Source organism: Notamacropus eugenii, chromosome 2 (assembly GCF_028372415.1).
Source record: "Notamacropus eugenii isolate mMacEug1 chromosome 2, mMacEug1.pri_v2, whole genome shotgun sequence".
Lineage (NCBI taxonomy): Eukaryota > Metazoa > Chordata > Mammalia > Diprotodontia > Macropodidae > Notamacropus > Notamacropus eugenii.
The window spans coordinates 2,826,753-2,838,373 of NC_092873.1; the positions used below are offsets into that span (position 1 = coordinate 2,826,753).

Here is an 11,621-nt window from a genome sequence, read left to right on the forward strand (position 1 = left end):
TGGCCCTTGACCCTGTCCCAGGACCAAATCAACCCCCGCCTCTGTCTGGGGAGTTTCCTAAGACCAGTAGTTCAAGGAACTATATTGAAGAACCAGACGCAGATTTTTAAAGATGATCTTTACTATACCCTAGGGTAATGCTCTTCCAACAGAACTCAAGCCAAGTCTAGAGAAGTTGGGTCCAAACCCCTTTCTTCTCATTAGGAGTGCTACATGAAGACTCTTTCCCACCTCTTATACTCACTCACCTGGGCAAGTCATCCTCTCTGAGCCTCGGTTTGCTCATCTGAAAATGGGGATCAATTAGTCATTTCTTTCAAGGCTGTCCTCTGGACTTTCCCTATCATAATCCAGCTCTTCATGCTGAAATCTCATCCCCAAAATTCACACTTTGGGAGTACCTTTGCCCCAGTGGCCTTTCCAAATGGACCCCAATGACATTGGAGGAAAGAGTAGGGCTGATGACTTTGCACAGCTCTGCCTCACTTAGATCCAATTCATGTGCAAGTCAAGACATCACCCTCCTGATGTCATCGGTTTTCTTCAAGGATCATTAATACCAATATTGCCAGAAAAAAAAAAGAAAAGAAAATGCTCTCAAACCTTACCATGAGCCCAATTCAGACATTCTTAAAGTCAAAAAGAAAAATTCTCCCTGAGTAGTTTTTTGATCCGTATAAGAGTCAGGCAGAAGAGGGGGAAGAGAGATGAAGAAGAGTCCTGCCTCTGGAGTTTGGGAACCTGGGTTCAAATCCTAATTCTGCAACTTGCAACGTGCAAGTCATTCCAGTCCTAGTTTATTCCTCTGAAAAATGGACTTGATGATAAATGGAAGCGTAGAGACTATCTACTCCCATCCCTTCATTTTGTAAAGCAGGAAACTGAGGCCCAAGGAAGCAAAGTATGTCCACACAGTTAGTAAATATCAAAGGCAGGCTTTGAACTTAGATCCTTTGAGTCCAGAGATCATTCTCCTTCCTTGATACCATATCTCATATCCTTCCAGAATACAGTCTATTGTATTTTTTTATTAAATTGCTATGTTTTTGCTGCCATGGAATCACTTACAACACAGAAAACACATGTTCAAAGATGGGATTCTATTTGGATTAGTGCCTGTGATTTGTTGGCTTCCTTGCAACAGGAAAAAGTGCAGCTGATTTTGAATCCTGGCTTTGTTACTCCCTTGCCCAGGCAGCTAGGTGGCGCCATGGTGCCCCGAGTGCTTGGTCTGAAGTCAGAAGACGAATCTTCCTGAGTTTAAATCTGACTTCAGACATTTACTAGCTGTGTGACCCTGGGCAAGTCACCTAACCCTGTATGCCTCAGTTTCCTCATCTGTCAGATGGGCTGGAGAAGGAAATGCAAACTGCTTTAGGATCTTTGCCAAGAAAACCCAGATATGACTGAACAACAACTTCCTAGCCCTGTGACATTGGGCAAAGAACTTTCCCTTTCTGAGTCTCAGCTGTAATGAGAGATGGGCCTTCAGTCCTTTCCAGATCTAAATCCCACCATGATTCCTGGAAAACATCTCAGGCCAGATCATAAAACTGTACTAGGCAGCACCAAGGACCTTTAAATAGTGCTAGCATCGACATTTCACTTTAAGGTTTTCAAAGCCCTTTACGTGTTATTATCTCATTTGATCTTCACAACACCCCTAGGAGGTAAGTGTTCTTATTATCCCCATTCCTCAGATAAAGAAACTGAGCCTCAGAGATGTTAAGTGACTTGCCCAGAGTCACAAAGCTAATAACTATCTGAGGCAGGATTTGAATTCAGATCTCTGACTCCAAGTCCAGTTCTATCCATTGTACCACCAGCTACTCCCAACTCGGTGATACATTGACATGGAATTCCCCTCGTAAGCAGGTCTGAATTGTGGAAGGAAGGAAGGAAGAAAGGAAGGAAGGAAGGAAGGAAGGAAGGAAGGAAGGAAGGAAGGAAGGAAGGAAGGAAGGAAGGAAGGAAGGAAGGAAGGAAAAATTCTGGATAATTATAATCATCAAGGTGGACCCGATAGAAAAGAAGAAAAATACACATCTCTCCTATGCAAAAGTGGGGAGTTTAGAACATATGTGTACTTTCAGACTTAGCAGATATTGATTACTTTTACTGAGTAGCATTTCTTTTTTCCTTTTTTCTTTTCTTTATTACAAGAGATATTTCTCTAGGAAGGGGGTGGAGAGGGACATATTTGAAAATAAAAGTGATGTTAGCAAAAAAATATCAATAAAATTATAAAAAGAAGAATAGCTGTTTAATTCAAGTGTGGAGCAGTTGAAATGAGTGTAAAGAAAAGCCATATGCACGAAGGCTTGAAGTCATAACAGTACTTTCAGCCCTAATAATCAACTTACAGCAGTTGGGAGTTTCATAACTCCAGGGATCAACTCACATCTCTTTATTTCTTCTACCATACCTTACACACAGCATTCAGTGAATATTCCTCTCCTCTGATACTACCACCACCAGTGCAGATCCTCATGACCTTATGCTTCGACAATTGTAATAGCTGTTGATGAGTTGGCCTGCCTTAAGTCTCTCCCCATGCCAATCCATCCTCCTTTCAACCACCAAGGGATTTTCCTAGAGAGCAGGTTCAACTATGTCACTTTTCTGTTCATTAAAACTCCCATAGTTCCCTGTCATCTCCATGATTAAATAGAAAATATTCTGTTTGGTGCTCAAAGCCCTTCATAACCAAGACACAAACACATTTCCTGTCTTCTTGTACCTTAGTCACTCTGTGTGTGTGTGTGTGTGTGTGTGTGTGTGTATGTCTCTGTCTGTGTGTCTCTCTCTGTTTCTCTCTATGTCTCTGAGTTTCTGTTTCTCTGTCTCTCTGTGCCTCTGTGTGTCTCTGTCTCTGCGTCTCTATCTCTCTTTCTCTCTGTGTGTCTCTGTGTGTCTCTCTCTGTCTCTGTTTCTCTCTGTCTGTTTCTGTGTGTGTCCCTGTCTCCGTTTCCCTGTCTCTGTCTCTCTCTATGTCTCTCTCTCTCTCTCTCTCTCTCTCTCTCTCTTTCTCTCTCTCTCATACACACACACACACACACACACACACACACACACATATCCAGGACACAGACTTCCTTGCCATTCCTTGAAGAAGGAATCCATCTTCCATCGCTGGCCTTTCCCTCGTGCCTACAATGCTCGTGCTCCTCCTGGTTTCTCTGACTCCCTTCAAGTTCCAGCTAAAACCACACCTTCTACAGGAAGTCTTTCCCAAACCCTTTTACTCCTAATGCCTTCCCTCTGTGGGTAATTTCTTTCTCCAGTATAATAGCTTATTTGTACATACTTATTTGCATGTGGTCTCCCCCACTAGACTGCTTGAGGGTAGGGACTGACATTCATCCTTATTTTTTATCACCAGAACTTCAGCACAGTGTCTGACACATACTAGGTGCTTAATAGATACTTGTTGGCCAATTTCAATTCAACAAGCATCCATTAGGTGCCTTTTATGATCTAAGACCTGTACTGAAGGCCAAGGATACAAAGGCAAAAATGAAACAGCCTCTACTGACATCATTTTAGGGGTATGCAATAGGTAAGCTGATAAGTAAATTCAAAATATATACATAGAAGTACCAGATCTCAATCCATACTACAAAACAGTAATCATCAAAAATGATTTAGTACTAGCTTAAAAGTAAACCAATCAGTGAAACAGATTCTGTCCACAATCATGTAGGAGCAAACCTAGTAGCCCTATGTTTGATAATACTAAAGACATTAATTACTGGCTTAAGGACTCACTATTTGACAAAATAAACTTCAGGGAAAATTAGAAAGCAGTTCAGTAGAAACTGGGTTAAACCAGCACCTCACACTACACGATTAGGATGAGCTGTAAATGAATACATGACTTAGATATAAAAGGTTAACATCATAAAGAACTTGGAGGAAGAAAGAATAAATCGCTTTTCTATATACAAATAAGAGAAGAGTTCATGACCAAACAAGAGAGATTACAGAACCTAAAATATAGAATTTTGGTTACACATTTAAAACAAGACCAACGTAGCTAAGATTAGAAGAGATATACTTAACTTTTAAAAAAAAAACCCTCACAGCAAGTTTCTCTGATAACAATCTCAATTACAAGATCCATTCCGCAATTAATAAATGGTCAAAAATATGAACAGGTAATTTTCAAAGGAAGAAATCCAAGCCATCAGTAGCCATTGTTGGGGGGGAGGGGGGAAGCTCTAACTGAAAATTAGAAAAATGCAAATTAAAACAACTGAGTTTTGACCTCATATCCCTCACACTAACAAAGTTGAAAAAAAGGAAAATCAAAAGTGCTGGATGGGAAAACAGGAGCATTAAAGTACTGTCAGTGGAGCCATAAACTGGTCCTGCTGATCTGGAAAACACTTTGGAACTATGCCCAAAAAATTCTTAAACTGAATACCCTTTGACCCAGTGATACCACTTCTAGGCCTATACCCTAAAGATTTCAAAGAAAAAGGAAAAGGACTCATGTACAAAAATATTTATAGTGGTGACAAAGAACTGGAAACTAAGGGAGTGTTCCTCAATTGGGGAATGACTGAACAAAATACAGTATGTGAATATAATGGAATACCACTGTGTTTTCAGAAATGATAAAAGGGAAAGTTTCAGAGGAACTTAGAGAAGACTGGCATGAAATGATACAGAATCAAGGGAACCGAACCAGGAGAACCATTTTTTCAACACCATTGTAAAAACGAGCAGTTTTGAAAGACTTAAGAACTCTGATCAATTAAGTGAGCAATCACTATTCCAGGGGATTAGTGATGAAGAATGCCACTCCTGACTGGGAACAGTATTACTATAATCCACATTTTACAGATAAGGAAACTAAAGCAAATAGAGGTTAAGTGACATGCCTAGGATCATACAAGTAGTAAGTGTCTGAAAACAGATTTGATCCTCATAAAGACTCTGTGTGTTGTTATTATGACCCTCATTTTACAGATGAGGAAACCAATCCTTAATAAAGGATTTGTTTTGTGAAGTTTGGATTCAGTCAAAGGGCCAAACTTGAGGACCTAGTTTGTGGCCTCGAGGCTGAAGGTTGCCCACCCTGGCTAGCCTGTTCACACACACACACACACACACACACACACACACACATTTTACAGATGGGGAAACTGAGGTTCAGAGAGATGAGGTAACTTTACCAAAGCAACACAGGTAGTAAGCGACAGAGGCAGAGTGTAAGGGATGAGTTCATCACTTTTCTGATAGGGTACCAATTTAATGCCCTGATCAAGTTTTCATGTCCCACTGAACATCTGTTTTTTTATTGTTTGTTGGTGTTTTTGAAGGTATCTGTGAAGACAGAGCATACTCCCCTCTCTAGTCCGTCCTCCACTCGGCTGTCAAAATGATTTGTCTAAAGTACAGGTCTGAAGGCATCAGCCTCCCACTCAATAATCTCTAGTGGCTCCCTATTACCTCCAGGATCAAATCTGAAGTCTTTTCTTTGGCATTTAATGCCCTTAACGACCTGGCCAATGTGTACCCTTCCCATCTTAATACTTTGCAAGCCCTCCACACAGTACAAACTTTGGTTTCTCCTTCCCCTTTTTTTTTTCTCTTTCCTTTCTGGGTTGTTTCAGCTATCCCAGGTGGTCTCTTCTGCTCCTGGGTGCTTTCCACCATTTGTCTCCTGCCTTCTTCCTCTTTATTTCTCAGCCCTCAACCTAGCTTCTTGTGATCTCTCCCTGTCCACTATGACTCTTTTCCCCAAATATTTTGAAATTCTCTGTCGATATTCCTTACCGCTGTATGGCAAGATCTCAAGATCCAAAGAGCTCTCCAGTGCCCATGGGTTTGGGGGGTGAGAGAAATTGTATCTTGGCAGGTAAGCAGGAAATCTGGTATTCCTTCCTGGCTTTCCCCTCTTTATCAAGAAAGGAAATGGGGTTAATCAGATACAGCTGTTGTTTTCCCCAGCAGCATCCCCTATTCTCGTAAGATTTGTGTGAATCTGTTTTGTGGTTTTCCACTTTTCCCCCCTCCGCAAACACCTGCCCAGCGCCTTCCCCCAATCTTCAGCCCATGGTGCCCATCAGTAGACTTCTGGTCATAGAAGCTGGCTTTACTCCTTCTTTGTCCTCAACTTTAGCTTTCCCCGCCACCTTCCTTCCCTATGGTCTTTTTTCTTATCAAGTCTTAGGAGTCCCTGAACTCTTTGCTTTCCCCCCATCCTTCTTGTTCTTCATTCCTCCATTTCCTGCTTGTTTCCCTTCATTTTCTTCCCCTTTTCCTCAATATCCCTCTCACTGGCATCCTCCCTTTTGTCTTACCCCTCCTCTGTCTCTTTCTCTTTTTTTCTCTCTCCAGTTCCCTCTCCTCACTTTCTCTTGCTTCTTCTCTCTTTTTCTTTTCCCCTCTCCCTTTTCCTATCTTTCCTTTCTCCTTTTCCCTCTTTCTTTCATCCTTTCTCCTTTTTTCTTATTCTTCTTTCCTTTCTCCCTCCCTCATTTCTCTCCTTCCCTCTGCTTTTCCTCTCTGCTTCCTATCTTATCATAACCTGTTCCTCAGTCTCTCTTTCCATCTTTCTTTCCCTCTATTTCTTCTTCTTTCCCTCTCTCCCACTTTCCCTTCTCTTTCTCTCTCCCTCTTCCAACTTTTCTTTCCCCATGCTTCCAATCTCTCTCCTTCTTTCTCTCCCTCTCATTCTCCTCCTTCCTCTTTTTTCTTTCTTCCTCTACCTTTTCCTCTCCTCATATCTCTCTTCTTCCTTTCCCTCTTTTCTTATCCCTTTCTTCCCCTTAGCCTGCTTTCTTATCTGCCTCTCCTTTCTTCCTCTTTCCATCTCTCCATTCTACACTGCTTCTCCATCTCCCCTCTCTCTCCCCTTGTCATGCCTTTCTTTCCCTTCTTCCCATCCCTCTTTTCTTCCCCTGTTTTCTGTATCTCCCCTTTGTCCCCCTCACCTTTCTTTCCTCTCCCTGTCTCCTTTTCTCCTGCTCCCTCTCTCCCTCACTGTTTCTCTTGCCTCTACTTCTTTCCCTCTCCTTTTTCTTTTTCCTTCTTCCCTAATTCACTGCCCTTTGCACCCTGGATGTGGCTCTTGTGCTTTCTCTTACCCATCCCAACACCCTGTATAAGATGGAATATTTTGACTATTAGACACACACACACAAAAAAAAAAAATGGACTTTATTAATCACAATGACAAAACTAAATAGGGAAATGATGACTGCTTCTGATGGGGAGAAAGGAAGGTCCAGGAGACTCTCCTCTCAGGTGCTGACAGTGTGACTGCTAACAGGTATGAGAGTTCAGTCCAGAGAAGCTCCCCCAGTGTTTTCAGATGAATCCTGTCCATCACTTCAGTCCAAGAAGCAGGGCTTTAGGGTGATACCACATTCCCTTCCCAGGCCAGGAGAGCCAAGCCAAGGCTCTTGCAGATCTTGGTTTGGGAGCATCAGCAGGCTGGGTACAGGTGCCTACAGAAAGCAAACCAAATGCAGAGTCTGGAGTAGGAGAAGGCAGTTGAGTCTGAGCCTATTCCCTGGTTTCGAGGAACCCTTTTCTCTTCTCTCCCACCCTCAGTTCCTTGGCCTTTGCCACCTCCCAGAGGCAGCCAGCATGGCCATGGAGACTGAGCTGGGCTTTTCTCGCTTCTGAATCTTTGCCCAAGAGGGAGTCCTTACGACCGGGTCTTGATCCCCAGAGTTCTCTGGGGCCAATACCCCCAAAAAGTGTTAATATTTATTGCTTTCTCTGTGGCTTATGAGGGACATGAACAGTAGCATCCTGCTCTGTCACAGTCCATACCCTACTCCATAAACACCCCGGAGAAAGAAGCCAGGAAGCCCATTCCAACATCCTCCCATGAGGGTCTCTCACACTGCCAGGTGTGGCTTCTAAAGTAAGCTGCTCCCCTTGGGAACAAGGAGAAAAGGGAGGCTCCCTCCCACTCCAGGGAAAGAGCAGGATGAGCCTGGGGAAGCATTGTCTCTTGCCTGGAGTACACATCCCTGGTTTGGCCAAGGGAAGGGGAACAAAGCAGTCTAAAAGAAAATTGCACCAGCCCCACACAGGGACAGGTCTGCAGACATTCCCTGCAGCCCGGACAGTTTCCAGAGGATGAACAACTGGAAGGATCCTAGAAGCCTAAAGGGAACTCTCATTTAACATTATTCTCTCTGAAATGACGGACCAGCCGCCAGAACCCCCAGTGCCAGAGGGGGCAAGTGAGATCTCCCCTAGCATGCCACTTCCTTAGCTTCAAGGAAATTGGCAGTGTAACTGTTAGGGAGCATGGTGGGGGAGCATGATGGGGGGGGGGCACTCAGTAGTGACAATGATCAAGTTACACACACACACACACACACACACACACACACTTATAGTATCTACAAAATGTCTAGGGAAGCACAGTCAGGTAGGGAGATCTTAGAGGGAAGAATTTAGAGACAGAAAGAAAGAGTAGCTCTGAAACAGGAACCCCAAATTCCTTTGTCTCCTATCATCTTTCATCTTGTGCCATGCCCAATTATTTTCTGTTCCCTATTGCCCCCCCCCACCTATAATTCACATGGGATGTCATAAATTCGACCACCAACAATCTCCCCAGTCCCATGCAGTGGATTCCCCTGCTTTCCCCTTCTTTCCCCTGTATTAAGAAAGACAGACCAATATCAAATAAGAAATACATTTGCAAGGAGCTACTCAGTCCTTGCCAGGGGAGATCAGCAGGGCAGAGTGGTGCCCTGCCTGCTGCCCAAGTGAGGGGGCCATCTAGCCACTGAGATCAGCATCCAAGAACCAGGAACCATCAGACCACACTCTGTCTGCCCTCCTCAGTGAGGCAGGTTCTCTCTCTCCTCAGACCCTGCCCCTTCTTCCTCCAAACCCTCCCCAAAGGAGCAATAGGACAAAGACTTCTATGGCCTCCTGGGGGACCGTGGGGGTGGGGAGCCTGCCTAAATCTTTACAATTCCCTTGTGCTCCTCCATTCCCAGTTCCCTCTTGAAAGACTTTGAAAGGAAAATATGAAAGGATAAGAGAGCAGGGAGTAGAAATCGAGGTGGGCAGGAAGGAACCCTAGTTTGAGAGTCACAAATCCGAAGTTCAAATCTCCCATCTGCCTCTTATTACCTGTGGTAACACCTAGGGTTGGGAGGCAGGGGAATAAAAGTGCAGAAAAACAGAGGAAACAGAGTCCAGGAAGAAAAATGGCAGGAAAACAGAGAAATGGAGGGAAAAGAAAAGAAGAATAACTGGGGAGAGGGAGATTGCCAAAAGGAAAGTCAGTAAGAAGGATGAGTTAGTCACTCTCCCCAGTGTTCAGGGAGTCGCGTTTAGGGGTGGGCAATAGAGCATCCTTTTTATGCAAGGATCTGGTCAGATACAAGGGTCTCCTGACTATAAGGGATGGATTTCTCCTGCGGCTGCTCCCCACCCTTTCCTGTGTTCTGGCTAGGACCCTGACTAGGCCCTGAGGAGTAGCTAGCTGACTTCTCCCCAGCCCCCTGGGCAGCCCCCCAGCACCCACTCTGGCCACAGCACATCATGGCGGTGCAGGCCTCCCGAAAGCGGGGGTCGAAGAAGGCATAGAGGAAGGGGTTGAGGCAGCTGTTGACATAACTAATGCAGGTGCAGTAGGGATAGACGTTCATGAGGAAAAGATCAAAGTCGCAGGACCAGTGCAGAAGGCTGCCCAGCATGTAGAGGGTCTTCACAAGGTGATAGGGCAGCCAGCAGAGAGCAAAGGTGACCACAAGCACCACAATGATGCTGAGTAGACGCCTGCGTTTGCGCAAGCCCTCGATACGCTCCTTTCGGAAGTGGCCGGCAATGGTGCGGGCGATGAAGAAATAACAGGTTAGCATGACCGTGAAGGGGATCACAAAGCCCATAGCGGTAGAAGACACCCCCAGCCCCACCTCCCAGGCCAGCTCAGACCCTGAGGCAGCCACAAGGGAGTAGTCCATGTAACACACCAACTTGGTGTTGTTCTCCAGCTCTCCAACTGAGCGGAAGACCATGGCAGGCATGGCGAGGAGGGCAGCCAAGACCCACAGGGCCGCTGTGGCCACCACCCCGCTGACCCGCAACCTCAGCCTGGCATTGGCCACCGGCCGCACAATGGCCAGGTAGCGGTCAAAGCTGAGGCCAGTGAGGCAGAAAACGCTGGCATACATGTTGACAAAGATTAAGTAGCTGCTGACTTTGCAGGCGAAGGCACCAAATGGCCAGGTGTAGTCTAAGTAGGCATAGGTGGCCCAGAGGGGCAGTGTGACCACAAAAGTCAGGTCGGCCACTGCCAAGCTGGCAATGAAGGTGTCAGCTGAGCGGCGCTTCTCCCTGCTGCCCCGGAAGATGGTCCACAGCACCAAGCCATTGCCAGTGGTGCCCAAAAGGAACACCAGGATGTAGATAGCAGGGATGAGAGACCCGGAGGACTTCCAGTCTGTGTACTCACACTCTAGAGTCTGATTCTCCCCTGCATAATATGCATCAAAATCGGATCCTTCTTCCATGCTGGGATCCCCAGGCGGCAGAAGGAGTTGAAGGGAAGGAAGGACACAGGAGTGTGGGTGAGTCACCCACTCAGCACTCTGAGTCCTTCAGCTTAGACTGAGGTCTCAGAGGCTCAGTTGCAGAGAAGAGACTCAAATTGGTGTTCGGTGGCTGAAGCCTCTCAGCATCTGTCTCCCTGCCCAGTGCAAGGAACTGAGATGCCAATGTCCCTGGAGCACTCCTGCATCTGAGCAAACTTGGCCAAAGAACCAGACTCCTCTGTTTCTACCACTGCCTTGCCTTTTCCTCTCCAGTCTCTTCTCCGCTTTGCCTCCTGTCTAGCCAAGGCTCAGACAGATGTGGCCAGAATTTCCTCACTGCCTCCTCTCTGTCTCCTCCTTGGACAGCTGCTCCCTCCTCCCACCTCCAGATCAGCCCCTCACAAGTCAGCCTTAAGATATTTAAGTTAGAACCCCCCCTCCTTCTTCCCCTCTCTGTCACTGGGTAACCCCTGCTGTGCTGGGCAGAAGTTTTATCTTCTACTTTCTTACAGACTTCTATCCACTACTTCTTATCTCCCCCAGCCATCCCCTCTTCTTAACATTCTAATCCCTGGTTTCAGACACCCCTTCACACCTTTTCCTATTCCTAACACTCCCCTCTTTTTCTCTCAACCCATGATCCTCCACTACCAACACCACTCTAAACTGAGTAAATTATGCAGATTAAATCCAGCCAGAGCCAGGAGGGAGCAAAAGGTCCAGGGGGAGGAGTGGGTGTGAGATTTCACAGGATCCTCTGAGGTTTCTGGCAACCCTATCTGCCCTCCTGGCTCATGCCTTCAACCTACTCCCCACCCCCAGTCAGCATCTTCTCCAGGTATCATGCATTACCTTTAGCCCCATCATCTACACTCACAGCTCATCTTCAGAATCTGACCCCATTCTTCCAACTATGGTTTGTACTAGAGGCAGACTTTCCTATAGAGGGAGGTCAAGGAGTTTTCTGTACCTACAGGCACAGAAAAGCCATAATATTAGTTATAATGTCAGAGACTTTTGAATGTAGAATGTCAAATGTGGGAGACAACTCAGGAAGGAAAAACACAAGCATTTATTAAGCACCTACTTTGTTAATCT

The 11,621-nt window shown here is 45.5% G+C and overlaps 1 protein-coding gene across 2 annotated transcripts; it reads right to left on the minus strand.

The window, feature by feature from the left end:
• Window positions 1–7,152: 7,152 nt before the first annotated feature.
• On the minus strand, window positions 7,153–10,931 carry APLNR (apelin receptor). Of its 2 annotated transcripts, XM_072638626.1 has the most exons (2): window positions 9,515–10,928; window positions 7,153–7,460 (listed from the first exon to the last, which is right to left on the minus strand). In XM_072638626.1, exons 1-2 carry the CDS (start codon window positions 10,500–10,502, stop codon window positions 7,339–7,341), a joined length of 1,110 nt encoding a protein of 369 aa, XP_072494727.1. In that variant the 5' UTR covers window positions 10,503–10,928; the 3' UTR covers window positions 7,153–7,338. The 2 variants fall into 2 exon arrangements, with proteins under 2 accessions (XP_072494727.1, XP_072494726.1); XM_072638625.1 differs by having other exon boundaries at window positions 7,153–10,931.
• Between the last annotated feature and the right edge of the window lie 690 nt (window positions 10,932–11,621).

Excerpts from the sequence above, each read along its gene's own strand:
- APLNR (XM_072638625.1), bottom strand. The coding sequence starts at position 10,502 with ATGGAAGAAGGATCCGATTTTGATGCATATTATGCAGGGGAGAATCAG.